We start from the raw sequence: 25,950 nt of genomic DNA, 5'->3' as shown, positions 1-25,950 counted from the left end.
TAATATAGTCATGCTTAGTGCGAGGTGCACAAGCAGATTTCACTTGAACTCAGTGGAATTATTTGCAGAATTGCGTGGGGATGATTTCTCTTCTTGTGTATTTTGAGGGAAATTCTTGTCAGAAGTATATAGGCTTCTCTGATTAAAAAACCACTGTCATTTTCACTTGTGAGGAAACTGAGGTTGTTAGAGCTATAGGGACTTGCCCAAGATGTTGAAAAAGTCCTCTTTAAAAGGCTGTTTGCCCAACAGTTGTTTAACCTAGAGTTAATATAAGGCTACAGTGTCTGTGCCCTTGCAACCAAAAAGTATTCAGTTTTAGGAAGCCTGGGCTTGTTTTTTCATTGAGAATTGTCATATGGTGATTTAAAAATAACAGCCATCATTCAGAATACATTCTTCCACCCTAGTATTGCAGAACAGTATTTTTAAAGAAATTCTAGGAAGGGTGTTAACTCATTCAGGGTTTTACAGGAAGGAAAGCTCTTTCCTACCTTTTTTTAAGCTAACTTTCACTGACAAGATCAAACCAGAAAAAGCTTAGCTGGCTGTTGGCCCAGACAAAGTTATAATCGTTGAAGTATACTCAACCTCCATTGCCCAGAGAAAGCTACAGCTTAGGGGAGAAGGGGTGAGGACAGAGCACAGATGCTTGCTGAGTGTTGTTCCAGAGACTCAGATGACGTATGTGCTCTATATCCTTTGCTGTGTTATTCTTTCAATTATTAGAAAGGAAATTTTAAAATAGCCTAGAATGACTAGTGTTCCCAGAAAGGTGAAAAGGATACTTCAGCTTTAAAAAACTAACCAAGCCATTCACAGCTGTATCCCTAGCAACTAAAAGGGAGCCGGGCACACAGTAAAGGTATAATCTTTGTGTGTGTGTGTGTGTGTGTGTGTGTGTGTGTAAAAGAATTTTTTAAGTTATTGTGTCACTTACATTATATTTCAGAACAAGAATTTTTTTTCCTTCGTCCATTGATACTGAGTATCATATTGTAGTGGCAAGATAGTAAAAAAGAAAAGGTGTGACTCAACATTCAGAAACCTCATGATTTCAGTTCAATTTCTGTCATTTATTGCATGATATTGGGCCTCATTTTCTTTCTTATTGGGGGGTATAACAATATCTAATTCACAGAATTTAGAATAATATTAAATGAAATTTGCTGTGTGAAAATTGCTTTATAGATTCTTAGTTAAATCGCTCAGTCATGTCCGACTCTTTGCCACCCCATGGACTGTAGCCTACCAGATTCTTAAGGGCTATATAAATATTAATGTTGATCTATTTTTAATAATTTGAAAAACATGTGTTTACTGATATCATCCTAATGTCCTGAATCCTGAATTTGTTTGTTTTAGGTAGGGAAGAAGTGATCCCAGTGATTGAGATACAGGTTCTAATTCTATGATAAAATACATTTCAAGATAATCATGCATCATTTCTACCTAATGAACTAATGTTACATGTGGGGAATAATCTGAAAATAATTAAAGCATTCATTTTTAAACAAGGCACTATATTTATTATGTATTTGTTAATTGACTTTTTGTTTACTACTTTGTACATGACTTAAAAATTACTACGTATTTATTAAATGCTCAGCATATTCTAGGTATTGTGATATGTGCAAAAAGTATACAGCACCTTTTTCCAAAGTGGAAATGTAATATTAACCTTTGAGATATTCTATTATGAGAATTTGGAGTAGAATTTCTATATATTACCTGTAGTTCTGTCTTGGAGATTTCTCATACCCATTAGTATCAGCTCCAAAAATCCCTGCATGTAGAAACCTGTTTAATTTTGTTTCTACCCAGGGTTGCCCTAGCTTATTTTAACAAGAAAATCCTTTTTTTCTTTCTTTTTATCTGCTAACATTTTTTGAGCAGTTTATGAAGCATCTGTTTAAGATACATAGTATTGACTCCATGAGTTTTAATATTCTATTTGCAGCTCTAAATATAAATATCAGGTGATTTTTTTTTAAAGTGGGAGATTTACTTGTCTGGAATTGGAATGGTCGTGATGCCTGTCATCCATCAGTTCAGTTCAGTCAGTTCAATTGCTCAGTCGTGTCTGACTCTTTGCGACTCCATGAATCGCAGCATGCCAGGCCTCCCTGTTCATCACCATCTCCTGGAGTTCACTCAGACTCACGTCCATCGAGTCAGTGATGCCACCCAGCCATCTCATCCTCGGTCGTCCCCTTCTCTTCCTGCCCCCAATCCCTCCCAGCATCAGAGTCTTTTCCAATGAGTCGACTCTTCTCATGAGGTGGCCAAAGTACTGGAGTTTCAGCTTTAGCATCATTCCTTCCGAAGAAATCCCAGGGTTGATCTTCAGAATGGACTGGTTGGATATCCTTGCAGTCCAGGGGACTCTCAAGAATCTTCTCCAACACCACAGTTCAAGAGCATCAATTCTTCGGCACTCAGCCTTCTTCACAGTCCAACTCTCACATCCGTACATGACCACAGGAAAAACCATAGTCTTGACTAGACAGACCTTAGTCGGCAAAGTAATGTCTCTGCTTTTGAATATACTATCTAGGTTGGTCATAACTTTTCTTCCAAGGAGTAAGCGTCTTTTAATTTCATGGCTGCAATCACCATCTGCAGTGATTTTGGAGCCCAAAAAAATAAAGTCTGACACTGTTTCCACTGTTTCCCCATCTATTTCCCATGAAGTGATGGGACCAGATGCCATGTCATCCATATACATGGCCAAATCATAGAAATTGAGCTATCATAGCTTGTTAAGAAAATGTTCTTTCTCTTATTGAATGGTTATATTACTTTTCAAAAACTGCTTAGTCCGAGAACACAGTCTGTTCAGAATGATCTGAAAACATCTCTAGTGCCCTTAAGTTTATTGATATTTAATATTGAGAATCTCAATATTATATGTCAATATAATATGTGTTGATATATAATTATATAATACTAAGAAGTTTAATCATCTTTATTTAGCTATAATTTGCATATAGTAAACTGCATCAACTTAAAGAGTATAATTCAACTAATTTATGTGTGTGTGTGTGTGTACCTGTGAAACCACTTCTGCAATCATGATGTAATAATAGAACATTTTGGTCAGCCTGAAAGGTTCCTTTTGCTCCTTGGCAATCCATCTTTCCCTTTACCCCAGGCTCCAGCCAGCCACTTGTTTGCTTTTTATATAGATTAGATTGAAAATTTTTACATATTTTATATAAATGGAATTTATAGTATGCAGTTTTCAATGTCTGCTCTCTTTAACTCAGAACAATGGTTTTGAGACTTGTGCATGTTATTGAGTGTAGCAGTAGTTTTTCTTTTTTATTGCTGAGTGGTATTCTATTGTATGTAAATACATATTTGTTCATTCATGAATTGGTAAACATTTGGACTATTTACAGCTTGGAGCTGTTGTAAATTAAGCTGCTATGAACATCTGTGTACAACTCTGCATGACTATCTGGGTTTGTTCCTCTTGGATAAACACCTGTAGAGTAGCTGTATTGTTCTGGTGGGAAACTTTCTAAACTGCCAGTTTTCCAAAGTAGTTGTGCTATTTTATGTTTATTTTAAGAGCCTATAGTTTCTAATTTTTCTGTATCCTTATTCAATCTTTGGTATTGTCAGTTTCTTTAGTTTTAGTCATTCTTATGAGAAAGTAATGATATCTCATTGTGGCTTAAATTTGCATTGATCTGATGAACCATGATTCTGTGCAGCTTTGTATTCAACATTTGCTTGCTTGCCAGTCCTATAGCTTCTTATATCTGAATCTGTTTAGATTTCTTGCCTACTTTCTATTGGGTTGTTCATTTCCTTATCATTGAATTTTAAGGTTTATTTCTATATTTGAATACAAGTTATTCATTAGATATGCCTATTGTAAATATTTTATCCCAGTCTATGGCTTGTCTTTTATTTTCTTAAAGGTATCTTTAGAAGAGAAGGGTTTATTTTTATAAAGACCAGTTTATCAATTTTTTAATACTTCTAGTAGTTTTAGCTCTTACATTGAGATTCATGATTCATCTCAAGTTAATCTTTGATTTTGGAGTGAGTTAAGAGGTCAGTGTTCATTTAAAAAATGTGAGTATCTAGTCATTGAGCATCATGTCTTAAATTGCTTTCCTCACTGAATGTATTAAAAATAAAAATAAATATGGACTCCATATTCCCTTCTATTAATCTGCTATGTCTGTCTTATAGACTTCATCACACCATCTTGTTTCTTAATTAGCATTATAAGTTTTCAAGTCAGATAAATCCTTCAACTTTGTTCTTTTTTTAAGTTTTAGCTTTTACTATTCTCAGTTATTTGCATTTCTGTATAAATTTTATAATCAGTTTGTCAGTTTTTTTTAAAGTCTGTAATTTTTATTGGAATTGCATTGAGTGTGTAGATAAATTTGGAAAAAAAGAATATCTTAATAGTTTTGAGTCACTGTTTAAATTGGTCTTCTTTAATTTCTCTCAACAGTGCTCTGTAATTTTCAGGGAAGCATTCTCTTGTTACTTTTAGTCCTCCTTTATGTTTTTATATGTTTCCATTTGGTGGATTTTTTTAAACTGTATTTTCTAGTTTGCTGCCTAATACATCTTTTCTAGTTTTAAACTTGTATCCTCTAATCTTGCTGTTAGTTGTTTTCTAGATTGCTTAGGAGTTTACATAAACTATTATATATCCTCAGTAAAGCAGGATAGTTTTTTACTTTTTACTCTTCCAAGTTCTATACCTCCTTTCCCCATACTCTCTCCACTCTGATTTTACCTTATTGCAAAGGCTAGTACTTCTGTTATAATGTTAGGTGGAAGTGGTGAGTTTTTTACCTTGTTCTTGATCTTAGGTAGAAAACATTCAATATTTTGACATTATGATGTGACCTGTAGGTTTTTATAACCACCATATATTATATTGAAGAAGTTCCCTTCTATTCCTAGTTTGCTGAGAACTTTCTTATCATGAATAGATCTTAAATTTTGTCTTTAGTTTTTCTGCACATACTGAAGTGATTATATGGTTTTTCTCCTTTGTTCTGTTACTGTGCTGAATTATACTCAATGGATTTTGAGTGTTAAACTAACCTTGCATTCCTGGGATGATTCTTACTTGGTTATTATGGTTTATCCATTTTATATATTGTTAGATTCTATTATGTTTTTAAAGAATTTTTAGGTCTGTGTTTATGTCATCAGTCTGTAATTTTCCATTTTTGTGATGTCTTTCTCAGTTTTGGAGTTAGTATCATACTGGCTTTTAAAACAAGTTGAGAAGTGTTCCCTTCTCTGTATCCTAAAGTGATTGTGGTGTTCTTTCTTATAATTTTGGTGTTATTTCTTCTCTGGTAAAATTCAGAAGGGAAGCCATCTGGTTTTGGATTTTTCTTAATGGGAAGGTTGGTTATAATGAATTCAATTTGATAAGTTCAGTTCCATTAAAAAAGTGTAGAGCTATTCTGATTTTATGTTTCATTTTCTGTCCATTTTCATCTTGAATTTCTCAAGAAATTTGTTTATTTTTATTTTCAAAGTTGTTCATAATAATCAATTATCCTTTTATTATCTTTAGAATCTTTTAGTGATAAACCTTTTTTTCATTTCTAATTTGTTCTCTCTTTTATCCTTGTTCAATCTAGCTAGAATTTAATCAATTTTAAAAATCTTTGTGGAAAACCACTCTTAACCTTTGATTTTTGTCTCTTGCTTGTTTCCCATTTCATTGATCTCTGCTTTCATGTTTCCTTCCTTGTACTTACTCTAAGTCATTGATTTTAGACTTCTTTACTCTTATAAACATTTAAAGTAATAAATTTGCCTCTAAGCACTGGAAATGGCAATCCACTCCAGCACTCTTGCCTGGAAAAGCCCATGGACGGAGGAGCCTGATAGGCTGTAGTCCATGGGGTTGCAAAGAGTCATACACGACTGAGCCACTTCACTTCACTTCACTTCAGTTCACTACTTTAAGTATATTTCACACATCTTCAGTTGTTAAATTTTCATTATCATTCAGCTTGAAACATTTTCTAATTTTGTTTGTGATTTCTCCATTGATTAATGTCATATTTAGAAGTGTGCTGTTTAATTTCTAATGTGTTTGGGATTTCCCTCTGTCTTGTTTTTATTCATGACTAACTTATCTTCTTGTATTCACAGCTCTACTCTGTATGATTTCACTTGTTTTGAATTTGTTGAGTTTTGTTTTACTGCTTATCATATGGGCTATCTTGATGAATATACCCAGTGTGCTTGAAAAAAATATGTGTTCTGCAGTTATTGGACATGATGCCTATATATAAATTTCAGTTAGGTCTGAGTAATTGATGGTCTTGTTAGATCCTCTCTGTCTTACTGATTTGTTTTCTGGTTCTATTAATTACTAAAAGAAGAGTGTTAAAATCTCCTATTTATGTTGTGAATTTATGTTTATTATCTTTTTAATCCTGTCAGTTTTTACTGTATATATGTTGAGGCTTCATTATTAGGAACATACATATTAACAAGTACGAAGGTTCTGAGACTTTACCCTATTTGAAAGCTAATAAGTTAGCCTGCCGTAATTCCATAGAGTCTGGCAAAAGACATGAGACTCCTGAGTCAGAGACAAAGATAATTTATTACTCACAGGATATCATCATTTTTTATGCCAGCTCCCTAAGAACTAAGTCCCACAGAGCAACTATATGAAGTTTCAATGTTTGTGTTTTCTGTAGTGTTTTATGTGTGGTCCCAGCTGCATGTTTAAGATTTTGTTTTTTTGTCGTTGTTGTTGTTTTAGGTTTTGTAATAAGATGGTAACGATAACCCTGTATTCGAGACAGCAAAAGAGACACAGATGTATAGAACAGACTTCTGGACTCTGTGGGAGAGGGAGAGGGTGGGATGATTTGGGAGAATGGCATTGAAGCATGTATAATATCATGTAAGAAACGAATTGCCAGTCTAGGTTCGGTGCAGGATACAGGATGCTTGGGGCTGGTGCACTGGGATGACCCAGAGAGATGGTATGGAGAGGGAGGTGGGAGCGGGGTTCAGGATTGGGAACTCATGTTCACCTGTGGCGGATTCATGTTGATGTATGGCAAAACCAATACAGTATTGTAAAGTAAAATAAAAAAAAGAGAGAGATTCATGTCTGAGTTCTTGTCTTCCATACTTTCCGTATTCCTATCACGTCTTTTTTCTAGATATTTCATATATAAATACACATAAAAAATACACTGTTTTGCATTATAAGTGAGTATCTCTTATATATTCAAGGAGTACTGTTTCTCATTATGCCAGTAGCAAGAGTAATTTTTGGCATATCTAAGGCGTCTACATGTTTGTGGTATTTCATTTCCAATCCACTTTCTTTCTTTCTGAAGATTCAGTTTTTCATCTCATGTCATTTACGTTCAACCTTAAGAACTTCCTTCAGCATTTTCTATAGTGTAGATCTACTGGTTTTCTTCCAGTGGAAAGGTCTACTGGTAGATATTCCTTGGTTTTGTTACATCTGAAAGTGACTTTATTTTTCCTTCGTCATTGAAGAGTACTTTCACTGGGACTAGAATTCTGGGATGACATTTTCATTCTTTCAGCATTTTAAAGATGTTGTTCTACTGGTTTCCACATCGTTTTGATTGAGAGTCATTGGTGATTCAAATCATTGTTCCCTGTGTTCACGCTGGCATCTTTAGTTTTCAGCTGTTTGACTGTAATATGTTTGTGTATGGTTTTCTTTGTAGTTATATTTTTTGAAATTTATTGAGCTTCTTGATCGTGTCAATTCATGTTTGTTTACCAACTGGGAGGAATTTTCAGCTTTTTCGTCAAATAATTTTTTCTACTGCGTCTTTTGTTGGATTTTTATTATATATATGTTAGACCGTTTTTGTCCCATAAGAATGATCTTTTCATGTAAATCTTATCATTTCACCTTCCTGCTTAAAGCCTTCCAATGGGAGTTTAAGGCCTTATAATCTGCCTGTGACTATCTCTCTAACCACATTTCCTACATCTTTTCACTTTATTCAAGATTTCTACCACAGTGGGGTTTTTTATTTCTCTGGCACATACTGGTCATCTGTGCCTTTACACTTGATGTTTCCTTTACTTTGAGTTCTCTTTTCCCTAATTTCTGTATGGGTGACTTCCAGGAGTATCAGCAAAATTTATTTCTTCAAAGAGGCTTTCTCTGACTGCCCCCACTAAAAGCTGCTGCATCCTGTCAACAGACACACTTTAGTTATTTCTTTTAATAGTTTTATTAAGATATATTCACATACCATAAAATTCATCCACTTAAAATATACAGTTCAAAGGTTATTAGTATATTCACAGACATGAATAACTATCACTTTAATTGGTTTTACACATACCTATCTTATTCATGCTATTTCCTAGAACCAAGAACAAAGTCTGGTGGCTCAGATGGTAAAGCGTCTGTCTACAATGTGGGAAACCCAGGTTCAATCCCTGGGTCAGGAAGATCCTCTGGAGAAGGAAATGGCCATCCACTCCAGTACCATTGCCTGGAAAATCCCATGGACAGAGGAGCTTGGTAGGCTACAGTCCATGGGGTCGCAAAGAGTCGGACATGACTGAGCGACTTCACTATAATTGGTTTTACACATACCTATCTTATTCATGCTATTTCCTAGAACCAAGAACAAAGTCTGGTATATAGTACATGCTCAATATTTTTTTTCTGAATAGATGACTTCATTGTTTCTAAGATAATTCAGGCATTAGCCTTCAATAAAATATTAGGCAAGTTTTTTGACTGCCATCAGCTTTTAGAAGTATTCTTTGATCTGAGCTGTTATTTTGAGACCTCTGGAATAGCTTAACCCATATTTTAAGAATTACTGCAGGAAGTTATCCAAACACAAATCTTTTGATATGATGAATGCAAGTCGTATACACATTTCCTTAAAAGAGAAGAGTTGTCTTTTACTGACCTGACGGTTAGTTGCAAGGGAGCAAAAAGCCGTTCAGAAGTACTGCTTTTCTGTTTCCAAAAGTACTCTGACATTGTTATTTGTTTGAGTCTTTGATGTAGATATAGAATCACTGGTACTTGTTTTAGTTACTAATTATGATAATAGTTGTTCATAAGCTTCTGGGCATCCTCTTTCCTTGTGTACCTTTCATGAGGAATGTCAGTTCTGAGCTTGGTTAATCTGTGTTGCCCCCTCTTCTTTATATAGGCTTTGATGCGGCCTGGAAGAATTGATAGAATCATCTATGTGCCTTTACCAGATGCAGCAACAAGAAGGGAAATACTTAACCTGCAGTTTCACTCTATGCCAATCAATAACGAGGTTGATCTGAATGAACTCATCCTCCAAACAGATACGTATTCAGGAGCAGAGGTAAGACAGTTACCCTCAAAATACCTTGGTGAAAGGAAAGTAGTGGTTTGGGGTCTTTAGCAAAGAACATTGCTTGATGCCAGCTGTTTTAAATAACTCCATATTAAGAAATCTTAAAACAGCAAATACAGTACATGACAGATAGTCACTAAAATTAAATTACATTTTACCTGGCCTACAGTATTTCATTTGCTTTTACCTGGCTTATCTTATATCTCAAAATGTAGTCTTCAGAGAGTTAGCATAATATAGTGGAGAGATCACTGGACTAGAAGTGGAAGATTCTTTTGAGGCTTCTTGATATAGCAACTTCCAACCAGTTACACACTTTTCTGAACTTTGACTCCTTTTCCTAGCAAATGGAAATAGTGTACAACTTTCCCTACTGTGTTCTCATAGAGATCATAAAAATGAGATTAAGATATCATGAACATACCCTGAAATACAAAAGACTTGATTTTCTTATCTTTTAAGCTTTTGGAAAATTATCTCAGTCTACAAAGATTCTGTGATAAAAACCATAAAAGGGACAGCCAGCCTGCTCTTAATAGTAAAAATACACTTTAAACAAGAACAGCAACACCTCTGTGAAAATATGAAAATTTTAAGAATGGCATATTAAGTAAGAGATATTTTTCTCTCCTTAGCAGCTGTTTACTTAGGCTGTTTTTGTTTACAGAATAAAATTCCACTAAAATATTTGTGCAACTTTTCTACATGTGTTCAACACAGAAATGTCTTCTGAATACCACTGATACGGGTTTGTACTAGAAAATTAATACTCTCATAAATATGAAGTTGCAGACTCTTTTCATTCTGAATTATCCAGCAGACTGGGACTCCACTTTCTGTTTTACTTGGTGTTATTTTTATCTGTCTTCTATAAAAACCAGAGACTAATACATAATAAGCCATATGATAATTAGAGTCTTATAGATAAATTTACATATGGAATTGGATTTAGTATATCATGCAGTCATAGCTAATAGCAACAACCAAAACAAATCTCAGATCTACTAATTGTTTCTGCAACTGTGAACTATGTATATTTGATTTTCCCCCTTTAAATGTTTAAATTCCACTGGGGTGGAAAATTCTTGTAGAAAGCTTGAGAAGCAGTTAAAGTGCCTTTACGTTTAAAGTCCTGTCTAAAACAGTAATCTTTATGAGCATCTCTTTGGCGTGACCATCCATTAAGTTAAAATGAAGATATAGTTACTGCTAGCTGACTGCTGTAGCATTTCTTAAATGTAGTTTTTGATGTAAGAGCAAAGGCTGGCATCCTGTATATGATATGTCAGTTTACAGGAAACAGCCAGGAGAAGAAACCATAAATCTTTCATTTGAGTGAAGTGGAAGAGCAGTTAGCAAAGTATAAATATGGCTTTCTCACTTTGAAGTAATTCATGATAGTAACACAGAAGTGCAAAACAAAAATCAAAGCCAGTGAGGTCCTGTCTGGCTGAGAAGTAAAAACTCATTTGGTGCTAGGAATTATTATACCAGCTTGCTAATTCTTATGTAGTGCGTGCCTTATTCAGCCTGAAATATAAGCATATTCATTTCTGATTAATTTTTATATCAGATCTTCTAAAAATAGTCATAGAGAAAGTAGCAGACATTTCTGTCCCTCGCTTTACATTTTTGTGTCCCATAATGCTTGGATGAGGGAAGGGTATTCCACTGTGGTCCTAATTATAATTAGTATATGACTACAATTTTGTAGGCATTTATTCCAGACGTATATCTTGTAGTTCTGCGTTTTCAATTTGGACAAGATGGATTAGTTACACAGTTTTTGTTTTGAGAGGAGGGTTTGGTCTCAATATTTAGGTAATTCACACAGGTGCCCTATTGTTTGAAAAGAAATACTAACTTTTTTAAAGTCTTAAAATTAATCAATAGGAAATTTAAGATAGATTAAACTTAGTTTCACATAAAATATAAGGTCTCATCTTTTTTTCTTCTCTGTATCAGAATGAAAATGGCACGACAATGTTTGAAAGCCAAAATTAGTTTTGATGGGTTTTTAAATAGTAAAAACAAAGTCAAAGTTTGCATTTCAGTCGTGTGACTCATACAAACTCACTGCTTTATCACTGATGTAACTAATTTATTTCTTCCCCCAGCAAGGCCATATCCTTCAGCACAAAGCCTACTACATAGAATATACTTAACAAAGACTTAATAAACTGAAAAAATTATATGTAGGAAAAATAGACTTTCCCTTCTCATTTGTCATATAGGAAACTTCTTATAGCAATGCGTCCTGCTATAGGCACAACCTCTTTTTCAGGGTTGAACTGTCTCTGTGACCACTTTTGGTATAAAAATGAAACTGCCGACTCAGTTAATTATTGTCTTTTCAGTAAAGTAGTGTATTCAGTATTCAGTATATTCAGTATTATATAAAATTAATTTTACTTGGCTGTACAGTATCAGCTATTTAACAAAAAATTTGTCTGGGTGAGCCAGAAATGAAGAAATTACTGGCACTCTGTTTTTTTGGAAACAGAAAATGTTTACTTTAACTGTGGTGAGTATTTATCTTTTTAATTAAAAAGTTGTAGAGGATGATTGGGATGGGGATGATATCAGCACTTATTAAGCAACTGGGATAAGAGGGGTTACTTTTTCAAAAAAAAATTTTTTTTTGTCACCTGGTGCTTTTGTTTCATGACAGCTTACAGACACCCAGAGTTTGAAATAGCTCCTTATACTGAGTTACTTCATTTTCCCTCCTTGGAAAGGGTCTACAGGGAATTAGAATGTATTTTTTAATCCTAAGGAGAGTCCCAAAGGGAAGTTTGTCTCCCGCTGAAAGGAGAAGGCGGTTCCTAGGGAGCATCTTCTGAGGAGAGGCTGAAGCAGGCAGCATCCATCAGCTGCCCCTGCAGCCCTCTATTCCCCCGTGGCCAGAGCCTCATTGTCTTTGATTTCTTGGCTGTAGCTTCCACTTAATGGAAAAACATGTTGCCATTTAAAAGCAGATGGGAATTCAGCTCAGGAGGAAATAAGAAGTCTTTTTTGGTTATGGCTATTGTTTTCTTTTGCTTTGATTTTTGTTTTTTAAGTTATTTGTAGCAGATTCCACTTCATGTATTTCTGCTATGTCAAATTATCCTAGTTCCTTTTGGAAAACTTTTACCACTGGCAGGAAATCAGCAATCTTAAATATATGCATATGAAGCCATAACTGGGCCCATTACTTGTGTGCCATGTGCTTGAAGACAGAGGTGATGAATAAGATACGTAATTTCCTCAGTATAATAATTTGCTGCAATAGGCTGACAATTAATGTCAGTAAAATTTAGATTCACTATTTGCATTTGGATATTATCCTCGTTTTAGTGATTATCTCGTTAAATTGACAAAACATCTAAGAGCCAGCTATCAGCTATACATTTATGAGCAATCATAGCATTTATTTCACTATCAAGATTTGAGAATTCAGCTTTCAAGAGAGGCAATTAAGTAGGAGAAAAAACAATTTCAATGATACAGTTGAGTAGACTTTTAATAGACTTGTAGCTCATTTCTTCAGAGTTGCTTCCGACAAGTTATTTAATATTTAACTTCTTTGAGTCTTAGTTTCCTCATCTGTGAAATACCTGCATGACAAACTGTTTTGAGGGTTGAGTGAGATAATAAATGTAAAAGCAACAAGGCCTGACACATAATGAATGCTTCATAAATGTTGTTTCCCTTCATTTTATCCTCCTTATATCAGTTCAGTGTTTATATTTACCACTGCAGTATTGAATGATGCAATACATTTCACAATTTTTCAAAAAGCTTTAACTTCATGTAAATTTAGTCTTCTTATCTTTGTTTTACTAAAGTGATGTGTCTTGCCCTGAATTCTATTTTGTAGTCTAAGTCAGGGCCCTTCTGAGTCTAATAAAAGCTCAAAATCTTCATGTCAGCTTGACATTAAAAAAATCACTTTCAGTGTGCTTCATTAATTCAAAAAGGGTTCTATGCACTGTGCTTGAGCTATTATAGCTAATAAAGTTGTTGTTCAGTTGCTCAGTCGTGTCCAACTCTTTGTGACCCCATGGGCTGCAGCACACCAGGCTTCCCTGTCCATCATCAACTCCTGGAGCCTCCTCAAATTCATGTCTATCATGTCGATGATGGCATCCAACCATCTTGACTTCTGTTGTTCCCTTCTCCTCCTGCCTGCTTTATTGTCTTGCTGACTGACTGTTATTCTTTTAACATACTTTCTCTTTTCTCCTACCCAGTGAAAACAGAAGGAGCAATTATAATCATGTAGGATATCTGCACTTTTCATCCATGAATGCTCTTGTGACTATTTTCCCTAATCTAAAAATCAAGATCAATGTACTGGAACCTGACATAGATTGACTCTTTATATGACCAGTCTAGCAACACATCTGAGATAGGACTCAAGATCCTCAGGCAGAACAGGACACGTTTCGGCTCCCTGTGCAGTGCTGGTGGAGAGCAATTAGCAGCAGTGTTCACATCTCTAAGTGCAGCAGGCATCACGGGACTTAGCAGCTTCCTGTAGAAACACCCGCATTCTGCTTATCCTCCTAATCAGAAACTGCCCTGTGAAATCGTGCTGTTGTGACCATTTGGTCTACTGCTCTTATTTGAGATCTTTGTTCTCTCCACTCTTTATTGTTCATTTACCCTAAAATTCTATATCTATAGCTCAGAGTTTCAAAGTACTCTTTGCTCACACAGCCTACTGAAATCACTGCTTTGTCATAAAACCATCATGACAAACCCACCCAAAAATGGCTTCTCCTTTTGAACGCTTTTACTCTGATTTTTGTTTCATTTGTTTGGCTCTTAGGATATTTTCTCTTCTGGTTATTTTAATAAGGGCAGCCGCCTCATGTCCCGCCAAACAAACTGTAAGATTGTCTATGGCAGAAACTAGGTTCTGTACTTCTTGGACTTCCAGCACAGCAATCACTGTGTCCACTGCATCAGTGAACTATATGGTGAATGGATGATTTGTGGGTTGATTCTAAGTAATCCTAATGAACAAAATACCAATTTTAACATTCACTAAAGTGACACTTGCAGTTTTAAACTTTTTTTGATACTGATTTATCTAAAGTCCCATAGCAAATAAATGTGACAGACCCAGAACCAGAAATCAGATCCTTGAACGTGTCCTGAAAGGCTCTTCCTGGCTCTGAGTCAACAGAAGGATCTTCGAAAATGTTCCATAGTCCCTTTGACATCTCTGATCTTTGATAAAGGTTTGCCTGCTCTTGTGGACAGTGGGTATGAAACATCTTGACACGTTTTTTGTATGTACTTGTCTTACAGTTATTGTCTTTACCTACCTGGATGTCATCTTCACAAAAATTATAAGCTACTTGAAGTTAGGAACTATGTTTTTCTTTATTTACTTACAGTATTTTCCCAGGTATTGTGAATAAGATCTTCAGTTTAGAGGGAAAGACATATAAATAACTAAGTTCTATATAATGTGTTTGTGTGTGTGCTGAGTTATGTCTAACTCTTTATGACTCCATGGACTGTAACCCACCAGACTCCTCTGTCCACGGGATTTTCCAGGCAAGAATACTGGAGTGGGTTGCTGTTTCCTTCTCCAATACAATGTGTTTATGTGACATGATACAGTCATGTGCAGAATACTGTGGGAAAAAGAAGAAGTTGTAACTCTGCACTAAGTAGAATTGAAGGAGGGGATAGCTGATCTGAGTCTTAATAGGTGAATAGCAGTCTGCAAGTGTAGGAGGGCTGGAAAGGGGAGCGTCCCTTGGCATACAGAAAGGTAGAAATGCATGAAAGTACATAGTGCGTTCTACATTCTGTTAAAGGTTGAAATATGAATAGAAAGAGTCTGAGAGTAGAAATGGTAGGTGATAAACCAGGGGAAATGAGTCAGACAAGTGTGAAGGACCTTGGACATCACATCAGATAGCCAAAGTATTGGCGTTTCAGCATTAGTTCTTCCAGTGAATATTCAGGGTTGATTTCCTTTAAGATTGACTGCTTTGATCTCCTTGTTGTCCAAGGGACTCTCAAGAGTCTTCTCCAGCACCTTAATTCAAAAGCATCGATTCTTAGATTCTCTGCCTTCTTTATGGTCCATCTCTTACATCCATACATGACTACTGGAAAAACCATAGCTTTGACTATATGTAATGTCTCTGCTTTTTAATACACTGCATAGGTTTATCATTGCTTTTCTTCCAAGGAGCAAGCATCTTTTAGTTTCATGGCAGCAGTCACCATCCACAGTGATTTTGGAGCCCAAGAAAAGAAAGTCTGTCACTGTTCCCATTATTTCCCCATCTATTTGCCATGAAGTGATGGGACCAGATGCCTTGATCTTAATTTTTTAATGAGTTTTAAGCTGGCTTTTTCACTCTTCTCTTTCACCCTCATCAAGAGACTCTTTAGTTCCTCTTTGCTTTCTGCCATAAGGGTGGTTTCATCTGCATATCTGAGGTTGTTGATATTTCTCCTGGCAGTCTTGATTCCAGCTTGTAACTCATCCAGCCTGGCATTTTGCATGATGTGCTCTGCATATAAGTTGAATAAACAGGGTGACAATAAACAGCCTTGTACTCCTTTCTCAATTTTGGACCAATCAGTAGCTACCCTATTTAAATGAATCGTGATAAAGTCTTCCAGTGCAAAAACCAGATATACTGAAAGCATGTATTAGGCTATGACTTTTAAGCCAGTCCTCTACCCCTCTCTCTTACTGTTTGGTAAAAACCAAGACCTAGACTTCAATCCTGTCTTGACCACTTACTACAGTATTAATTTGGCCAGATCAGTTATCATCTCAAGAACTAATTTCTCATATTTTAATAAAAGAGTAGAGATATGGTCTTCATGATCCTTCCTAGTGCTAATAATGTGTACCTATACCTGTCATAGATTAGAGTAGTCCTATAAGGAATTCCTTAGGGATTGTACCTCCAGGGACGTATAAGACAGTTATGTTTTCCTTACAATGCTCCTGGAAACCTGGAATCTTGGGATTGTGGTCATTATCTCTAAATACTTGCTTCTATGGCCTAGAGACCCTAAGCTTGGCACAAGAAGAATAGGAACCTTGAAAGACTCTGACGGTTCTTAGAATTTGGATTTTAATAAAAATTCTCCTGGGAACCCTGGAAGTCCAGTGGTGAAGACTCCATGCTTTCACTGCCAAGGGCCCTGGTTCAACCTGTAGTCTGAGAGCGAAGATTCCACGAGATGTGTGGTGTGCCCCACCCCCGCCAAAAAAATCTCTTTAGCAAACTTGAACAATTTTCCACTGAATGGAAATGAAAGTTTTAATTGCTCAGAGGTTCCCGTGCCCATTGATTTTTTTTCCTTGATACCTTTGGTTTTCCTGCTTTTGATCTTTCTTAAGAACAACTTGTCAAGTTCAGTATCTATGATTCTGGAGGCATTAGAATAAAAAGTCTTATAAAATGAAAATATGCATCAGCCTGCTTTTTCCCTAAACTGTTAGGATAGTAAGTAAAAGCTACAAAGTTATAATGTTCATTTTAACTTACAGTTTTAAAAATATACAGTGTATATAAATGTAACATAGTCTGTATTTCCAAACATGAACTTCTACTTAAATTAGCAATAAAAAGAAACCTTAATTTGGCTTACCTGAAGGCTATTTTAGATAGGATGTTTATACCAAAGCAAACTATCCTCCAGAACACCTTGTGCTGCCATACCTGTATTACTGACTCCTTGCCAGTTGTTTAAAACTGCTGTCAGATTACAAGAAGCATTAGTCAGAAAGGAAATGAATGTTGAATGAGAGGCTGGCTGGCAACAAACTTAATAGAGCATTTTATTACTGAAAGTATAAAGTACTGAAGCCCATTTGTAAAAAGAAGTGGTGTTATCAAGGCAACAAGTTCATCAAGACCTACCTGATAATCTAGTCCTCAAGCCTGGTATCCAGGCAAAGTAAGTATCTATAAAGAATTACTCAGGCCAATAGTAATGGCATTTTAACAGCCTATGTTGTTTCTCCACTTCCAGATTTTCAGTCTCTCTATTGATCCATGCTGGTCCACCCAGAATTTTTGTATAAACATTGAATCTGTGCTTCTTCATCTTCGAAAGAATGATAAATTTGGGGGTTTTAACAACTTGGAAGGAGCACGTGATTTTTTTAAAAAGTGTGTAGAGCATGCTTTTGGAGAAGGAAATGGCAACCCACTCCAGTGTTCTTGCCTGGAGAATCCCAGGGATGGCGGAGCCTGGTGGGCTGCCGTCTGTGGGGTCACACAGAGTTGAACACGACTGAAGCAACTTAGCAGCAGCAGCAGAGCATGCTTTAATTCTGTGGTATAAATCCTGGTAGAGTTGGACATTTTTGATTATTTGAGGTGAAGTAGGCTCAGTCCAGTTCAGTTCAGTCACTTAGTCGTGTCTGACTCTTTGCGACCACATGAATTGCAGCACGCCAGGCCTCCCTGTCCATCACCAACTCCCAGAGTTCACCCAAAACCATGTCCATCGAGTCGGTTGATGCCATCCAGCCATCTCATCCTCTGTCGTCCCCTTCTCCTCCTGTCCCCAATCCCTGCCAGCATCAGAGTCTTTTCCAATGAGTCAACTCTTCGCATCAGGTGGCCAAAGTATTGGAGTTTCAGCTTTAGAAGTAAGCTAATTTGTAATAATAATTTAATTGATCTATATATGAAAATCACTGCAGATGGTGATTGCAGCCATGAAATTAAAAAATGCTTACTCCTTGGAAGGAAAGTTATGACCAACCTAGATAGCATATTCAAAAGCAGAGACATTACTTTGCCAACAAAGGTCTGTCTAGTCAAGGCTATGGTTTTTCCAGTGGTCATGTTTGGATGTGAGAGTTGGACTATGAAGAAGGCTGAGTGCTGGAGAATTGATGCTTTTGAACTGTGGTGTTGGAGAAGACTCTTGAGAGTCCCTTGGATTACAAGGAGATCCAAACAGTCCATTCTAAAGGAGATCAGTCCTGGGTGTTCTTTGGAAGGAATGATGCTAAAGCTGAAACTCCAGTACTTTGGCCACCTGATGCGAAGAGCTGACTCATTGGGAAAGACTCTAATGCTGTGAGGGATTGGGGGCAGGAGGAGAAGGGGACGACAGAGGATGAGATGGCTGGATGGCATCACCGACTTGATGGATGTGAGTTTGAGTGAACTCCGGGAGTTGGTGATGGACAGGGAGGCCTGGCGTGCTGTAATTCATGTGGTCTCAGAGAGTCAGACATGACTGAGCAACTGAACTGAACTGAACTGATATGTGAAAAGTATGCCACCAGTGTAAGTGAAGACTTTTTCTTCTTTTAAGAACAGTTTGGGGACTTCCCTGGTGTTCCAGTGGCTAAGACTCCACACTCCCAATGCAGAGGGCCCAGGTTTAATTCCTAGTCAGGGAAGTAGATCCTACATGCCAGAACTGAGTGTTCACTTTCCTCAACTGAAAGAACTCACCTGATGCAATGAAGACCTGCTGTAGCAAAATAAACAAAAAAAAATTGTTTACAGAAAAGAACAATTTGTACCGTGTGAAACTGCATTATAGTTAGCAGATGGGTTAATGAGAGAGATCTGTTGTCCAGAATAGATGAAATGATTCATACAGTAGGTACATAAGTGTATTTATCCTCGTACATATAGCAGGTGCTCAATAAATCATTTTTGTTGTATATTTGTATAAATCAGCAAAATCAATTTCATTGCTCTCTAATATAAAGAACTTAGTTTGTTTAATATTTCCATATTTTGCTGCCTTAGATTTTATGAATACTCATGAGTGTTTTATGTATATGTCATGTTTTTAGTTTTAATGGTATGTTCTTTAAATTCAGACTGTAATTCATAGTTACGTGTAGAATTTATTTCAGCTGATTTAGATTTAAACATCTGAAACCCCTATTTTTATTTGTTCATTTTTAAAACATGTATACTTTTTTTTTACTTTCAAATACATAAACCTAATATTTCCTTGCAAACTGTCTACATAATATCCCTATTTCAGTATATTAAAGTAATGCTTGGTTCCTTGGGTACAATGTAATTTTTAATATGTTTTATTGGAAAGAAAAAAATGGTACACCTAGCATTTCTACTAGAATAATTGTTCAGGAAATACACATACCGAATTACTGTGCCCTTTCAATTTTAGCTTAGAGTTGAACCTGAGTGTTTAGGTAAGGCTCAGAAATCTAACGCAAAGGACAAAAATACTTCCTGTTTGTCATCTGGTGTTAGATGGTGGCACAGAGATGTTCTTATTCTTCATCCTCAAGTGGCAGTGGTTCTGAGTTCTCAAAAGTGTCATTCTATTAAAATATTACCAAAACTGTAAAATAGTTTAGAGTTACAATACAGTCATTGAATTGTTTTTAAATATAACCTCTCCTGTGTTTTAGAAATTTAAAACCTGAATCTAACCTTGCCTTGGGCTTGAAAGAAAAGTACCAAGAATTAAGATTTGCATCTCTCTTTTGTTTTGTCTGTTTTTAACCTCCAAATACTATTTCTAGTGGTTTTTAATAATGACTAGCTCTCTTTTTTTGCTTTGAATCTGGAAAATGGGTTTTGCTTTTATATTTGTGGGAAAGTTTCCCTGTTCATTTAGAAGGAAAAATTAAGATACAGTACACATACCAATTTTATCATTGTAGAAGTTCCAAATCATAAATTAGTCATTTTCTCTTTTTCTTCAGAATTACGCAAAAAGATGGAAAATCACTTAAATTGTTTTTGGCATTTGGAAAAGACCTTCTTTCTGTGATAGCAAAAGTAGTACTTTGGCATATTTTTATTCACTTCAAAAGAACCCTTAAGGAGTGGTTTTATATTTAAACACAAGAATTATATTTGTTTGCCTAGCATTAACTTCTTGCCAGAATTCTTAAAAATACAAAAGGTTAAACACTGAACAATGGTAGTCCTCAGCATTTCTTTTTTCATTTCTTCTCTGTATCATAAATCTGGGTCAGAACTGGAGATTTGGGGGAGATGAATCCAGAAGTGTCAATTCGAAGTGAACTTTCTTATTACACAATTGAATTGGTCATATGAATGAGTGAGTGAGTGAAGTCGCTCAGTCGTGTCCGACTCTTTGCGACCCCGTGGACTGTAGCCTACCAGGCTACCCCGTCCATGGGATTCTCCAGGCAAGAATAAAGGAGTGGATTGCCATTTCCTTCTCCAGGGGCTCTTCCTGACCCAGGGATCAAACCCGAGTCTCCCACATTGGAGGCAGACGCTTTAACCTCTGAGCCACCATATTGGGCATAAAGTATGTATACATGCACAAGTTTACGGACACTGGGCTACCATTTCATCCATGGCTTCTTTCGAGCTTAATAAAAGACGTTTATGCTATAAAATTAATATTGTGCTCCTGCTATAAAAAGCACACCAAAATTTTTTGCCATGTCTAGTTTCCTGATATTTGAACCTTTAGGGATAGTTTTATGAGTAAATTATATCCTTGGTGCTTTTAAATTACATATTTAAAAAGATATTTATTTATAAAATTTTAGAATGTTTATTTTATAAAGCAAGTTACATTGATATTTTCATTCACTTTGCACTTGTATCTAAAACTAGAATTAGTCATTGAGTTTTAGGAATATAATAAAATAACTCAAATGTATAAGACTTGGTCCATATTATACAACATAATAAATTATGTAAAAATTGAAACACATCAAAGTCCTGTTGTAACATGATCTAGCTTATTATAAAATCCAGTTCAATGTGGGCATGACTTGGATCCTACCACAAGTGGTTTATTTTCAATTACTACCCTAAAACCTCATTATAATAATGTTTATAATAATATCTTATAGCATAAAGGTAGTATATAGCTGTGTTCTGTATTGTTTTGAACTTTTGTTTTTGCTACTCCAGTAGTGATATAGCCTGAGGACCTCCTGAATTCTTTTTTGATAACCAATACTTTAGATAATCAAGATGTGATTCATTTTGAAAGTCATATAATAGGCAAAATATAAAATATTAAAGAGTATTTCTCCCATTTTATGTGCTTCACAGAGAGAACCACAGGCTGATAAAAGAGAGGCAGAGATCTTAGTGCCTAATAAGTTTGAAGTTTTCTTTTCTCTTTTTCATGATCATAATTGCTTATAATTTTTTAAAGAGTGGCTGTGAACCAAAATCTGTCCCTGAAAAATTCATATGTTGAAGCTCTAACCCCCAATGCAATAATATTTGGAGATAAAGCATATAAGGAAAGGAGGGAACTAGGATTAAATAAAGTGATGGTTGCTGCTAAGTCACTTCAGTTGTGTCCGACTCTGTGCAACCCCACAGACGGCAGCCCACCAGGCTCCCCCCATCCCTGGGATTCTCCAGGCAAGAACACTAGAGTTGGTTGCCATTTCCTTCTCCAATGCATGAAAGTGAAAAGTGAAAGTGAAGTCGCTCAGTCATATCCGACTCTTAGAGACCCCATGTACTGCAGCCTACCAGGCTCCTCTGTCCATGGGATTTTCCAGGCAAGATTATTGGAGTGGGGTCTAATAAAGCCTCCTGAATGTACAGAGGAAAGGTCATACATGACCTAGGTTATGACCTAGGTTACTATGATACTTTTGGATGTCTACAAGGTAGGAAGGGAGCCTTCACCAAAAATTGACCCTGATGACACTCAATTTTAGATTTCCAGCTGTGAGAAAATAAACTTCTAGCGCTTCGGCATCCACTCTGTGGTATTTTCTATGGCAGCCCAAGCAGACTAACACAGAGTCCATTACACCTCACATTATTAAAGAACAGGTCATGTTATATTTTTTATTTCTTTTTTTCTGACTAATTTCTCTTAGTTAATAGTCATTAATTTCATCCTGAATTATCTTTGAGAATAGGGTTGGTATAGGCAATTCCTAGTTTATACAAAGTTAACTCTGAGTTGCCTCTTAAGGATTCAAAGTAACATTTATTTCTCAAAGCAATGCTTCCATTGGTGAATAGTTTCCAAGCTAGTTCCCTGAAATGTAGTACATCACAGTATAAGTAACCTAACAGGAGTGGGTATAAATTTTAGTTCCTGGAAAAAGAAGGACATGAACTATTAGAGCCAACCAAAGGAACGGGGGAGATTTTTTTTCCCCTTGCCACAAAGCCAGTCCTATGCGAATTAGATTAGAGAAGGTTTGTCTTCACTTTTTCTCTTTGTATAACTTTTCACCCTTCATCTTCCAAGTTCCTTGCCCGACACCTAACATCCTCCAGACCTACTTTTCTGAGTTCTGTTTTTGACAATCTCAATCAGTTGTCTGGTTGAAAAGCAATGTAATTAAATCAGTTCACTACATAATGCTTAATAATCAAGAACATTCACAGAAGTATCTGCATTTTTTTAAAATTTTACTCTCTCAAATTAATTTCTTAATTGGTACATTTTGGGATTATATTTTTTTAAATAAATAGAAAAGAATTTAGAAGTATTCTAGTATGTTCCCTATAGCTTTTCTTGTTCTTTACACTTTCAGTTCAGTTCAGTTGCTCAGTCGTGTCCAACTCTGTGACCCCATGAACTGCAGCACTCGAGGCTTCCTTGTCCATCACCAACTCCTAGAGCTTACTCAAACTCATGTGCATTGAGTCAGTGATGCCATCTAACCGTCTCATCCTCTGTCATCCCTTTCTCATCCCACCTTCAATCTTTCCCAGCATCAGGGTCTTTTCCAATGAGCCAGTTCTGTGCATCAGGTGGCCAAAATATTGGAGTTTCAGCTTCAGCATCAGTCGTTCTAGTGAATATTCAGGACTGATTTCCTTCAGGATGGACTGGTTGGATCTCCTTGCAGTCCAAGGGACTCTCAAGTGTTTTCTCCAAACCACAGTTCAAAAGCATCAAATCTTTGGCCCTCACCTTTCTTTATAGTCCAACTCTCACATCCATATATGACCACAAGAAAAACTAGATGGACCTTTGTTGGCAAAGTAATGTCTCTGCTTTTGAATATGCTATCTAGGTTGGTCATAACTTTCCTTCCAAGGAGTAAGCTGCTTTTAATTTCATGGCTGCAAACTCTATCTGCAGTGATTTTGGAGCCCCAAAAAATGAAGTCTGACACTGTTTCCACTGTTTCCCCATCTATTTCCCATGAAATGTGGGACCAGATGCCATGATCTTAATTTCCTGAATGTTGAGCTTTAAGCCAACTTTTTCGCTCTCCTCTTTCACTTTCATTAAGAGGCTCTTTAGTTCTTCACTTTCTGCCATAAGGGTGATGTCATCTGCATATCTGAGGTGATTGATATTCCTCCCAGCAATCTTGATTCCAGCTTGTGCTTCATCTAGCCCAGGGTTTCTCATGATGTACTCTACATGTAAGTTAAATAAGCAGGGTGACAATATACAGCCTTGAAGGACTCCTTTTCCTATTTGGAACCAATCTGTTGTTCCATGTCCAGTTCTAACTGTTGCTTCCTGACCTGCATACAGATTTCTCAGGAGGCAGGTCAGGTGGTCTGGTATTCCCATCTCTTTCAGAATTTTCCACAGTTTGTTGTGACCCACACAGTCAAAGCCTTTGGCATAGTCAATAAAGCAGAAGTAGATGTTTCTCTGGAACTCTCTTGCTTTTTTGATGATTCAGCATATGTTGGCAATTTGATCTCTGGTTCCTCTGCCTTTTCTAAAACCAGCTTGAACATCAGGGAGTTCACGGTTCACGTTTTGCTGAAGCCTGGCTTGGAGAATTTTGAGCATTACTTTACTAGCGTGTGAGATGAGTGCAATTGTGTGGTAGTTTGAGCATTCTTTGGTATTGCCTTTCTTTGGGATTGGAATGAATACTGATTTTTTTCCAGTCCTGTGGCCACTGCTGAGTTTTTCAAATTTGCTGGCATATTGAGTTAAGCACTTTCACACCATCATCTTCAGGATTTGAAATGGCTCAACTGGAATTCCATCACCTCCTCTAGCTTTGTTCATGGTGATTCTTCCTAAGGCGCACTTGACTTTGCATTCCAGGATGTCTGGCTCTAGGTGAGTGATCACACCATCGTGATTATCTGGGTCATGAAGATCTTTTTTGTATAGTTCTTCTGTGTGTTCTTGCCACCTCTTCTTAATATCTTTTGCTTCTGTTAGATCCATACCATTTCTATCCTTTATTGAGCCCTTCTTTATGTGAGATGTTCCCTTGGAAAAAGATCTCTAGTCTTTCCCATTCTGTTGTTTTCCTCTATTTCTTTGCACTGATCACTGAGGAAGGCTTTCTTATCTCTCCTTGCTATTCTTTGGAACTCTGCATTCAGATGGTTATGTCTTTCCTTTTCTCCTTTGCTTTTTGCTTCCCTTCTTTTCATAGCTATTTGTAAGGCCTCCTCAGACAGCCATTTTTCTTTTTTGCATTTCTTTTTCTTTGAGATGGTCTTAATCCCTTTCTCCTGTACAGTGTCATGAACTTCTGTCCATAGTTCATCAGGCACTCTGTCTATCACATCTAGGCCCTTAAATCTATTTTTCACTTCTACTGTATAATCGCAATGGATTTGATTCAGGTCATATCTGAATGGTCTATTGGTTTTCCCTACTTTCTTGAATTTAAATCTGAATTTGGCAGTGAGAAGTTCATGATCTAAGCTACAGTCAGCTCCTGGTCTTGTTTTTGCTGACTGTATGGAGCTTCTCCATCTTTTGCTGCAAAAAATATAATCAGTCTGATTTTGGTATTGACCATCTGGTGAAGTCCATGTGTAGAGTCTTCTCTTGTGTTGTTGGAAGAAGGTGTTTGCTCTGACCAGTGAGCGCATTCTCTTGGCAGAAGTCTATTAGCCTTTGCCCTGGTTCATTCTGTACTCCAAGGCCAAATTTGCCTGTTACTCCAGTTATTTCTTGACTTCCTGCTTTTGCATTCGAGTCCCCTGTAATGAAAAGGGCATCTTTTTTGGGTGTTAGTTCTAGAAGGTCTTGTAGGTCTTCATACAACCATCCAACTTCAGCTTCTTCAGCATTATTGGTTGGGGCATAGACTTGGATTACCGTGATATTGAATGGTTTGCCTTGGAAACGAACAGAAATCATTCTGTCGTTTTTGAGATTGCATCCAAGTTTTACTAAGCCTTATTAGCATGAAGGACTTTGGGATAGAAACTAAAAGATAGGTAACAGTAATAGAAAATTCAATAGTAAGTGATTTTATAATTGGAAAATATTTATATTTTAAAGACTAGTTTGAAGCTGACTCTAAAAGCACCAGGGTTCCTCTTGGTGGTCCCATGGCCAGGGCATAGGAGCAAACAGGAAGAAAAATCCTAGGACCCCTCATCTGAACTGCATTGAGGGGAGCAGCTCCACTTAATCTGTAGAATTTTGTTTGATAAGAGGGATTAGTTTCTAAAAGAATTTTGGTTTAAGTTCCAAATTTAAGAGGAAATTCATTGTTAAAAATATAAAAAACTGGGAATTTCCTCCACAAGCTCAAAAAGACAACTGCGTTAAAGAATAAAAGTCATAACTAATTTCTGCCCCTTCTAAGAAGCTTTTCTTCATTAGACATTTTTATATAAAATTTTTGGAGATGTATTAGAAGGCACCAGGTAAAGAATTTCCAAAGAAAACTATTTAT

At 36.4% G+C, this 25,950-nt stretch overlaps 1 protein-coding gene across 1 annotated transcript in view; it reads left to right on the top strand.

Annotated features, from left to right (window-relative positions):
* Window positions 1-25,950, top strand: part of AFG2A (AFG2 AAA ATPase homolog A) — a 350,811-nt gene that overhangs the window by 281,656 nt on the left and 43,205 nt on the right. Inside the window, exon 16 of the mRNA XM_069557480.1 lies at window positions 9,195-9,359. Within this exon, the coding sequence (XP_069413581.1) occupies window positions 9,195-9,359 (165 nt within the window). The remainder of the gene's footprint in view (window positions 1-9,194; window positions 9,360-25,950) is intronic.

This window comes from Ovis canadensis, chromosome 17 (assembly GCF_042477335.2).
Source record: "Ovis canadensis isolate MfBH-ARS-UI-01 breed Bighorn chromosome 17, ARS-UI_OviCan_v2, whole genome shotgun sequence".
In the NCBI taxonomy this organism is placed as follows: Eukaryota; Metazoa; Chordata; class Mammalia; order Artiodactyla; family Bovidae; genus Ovis; species Ovis canadensis.
Note: the sequence above shows the minus strand (reverse complement) of the source record. Positions and strands in the feature narration are given on the sequence as shown.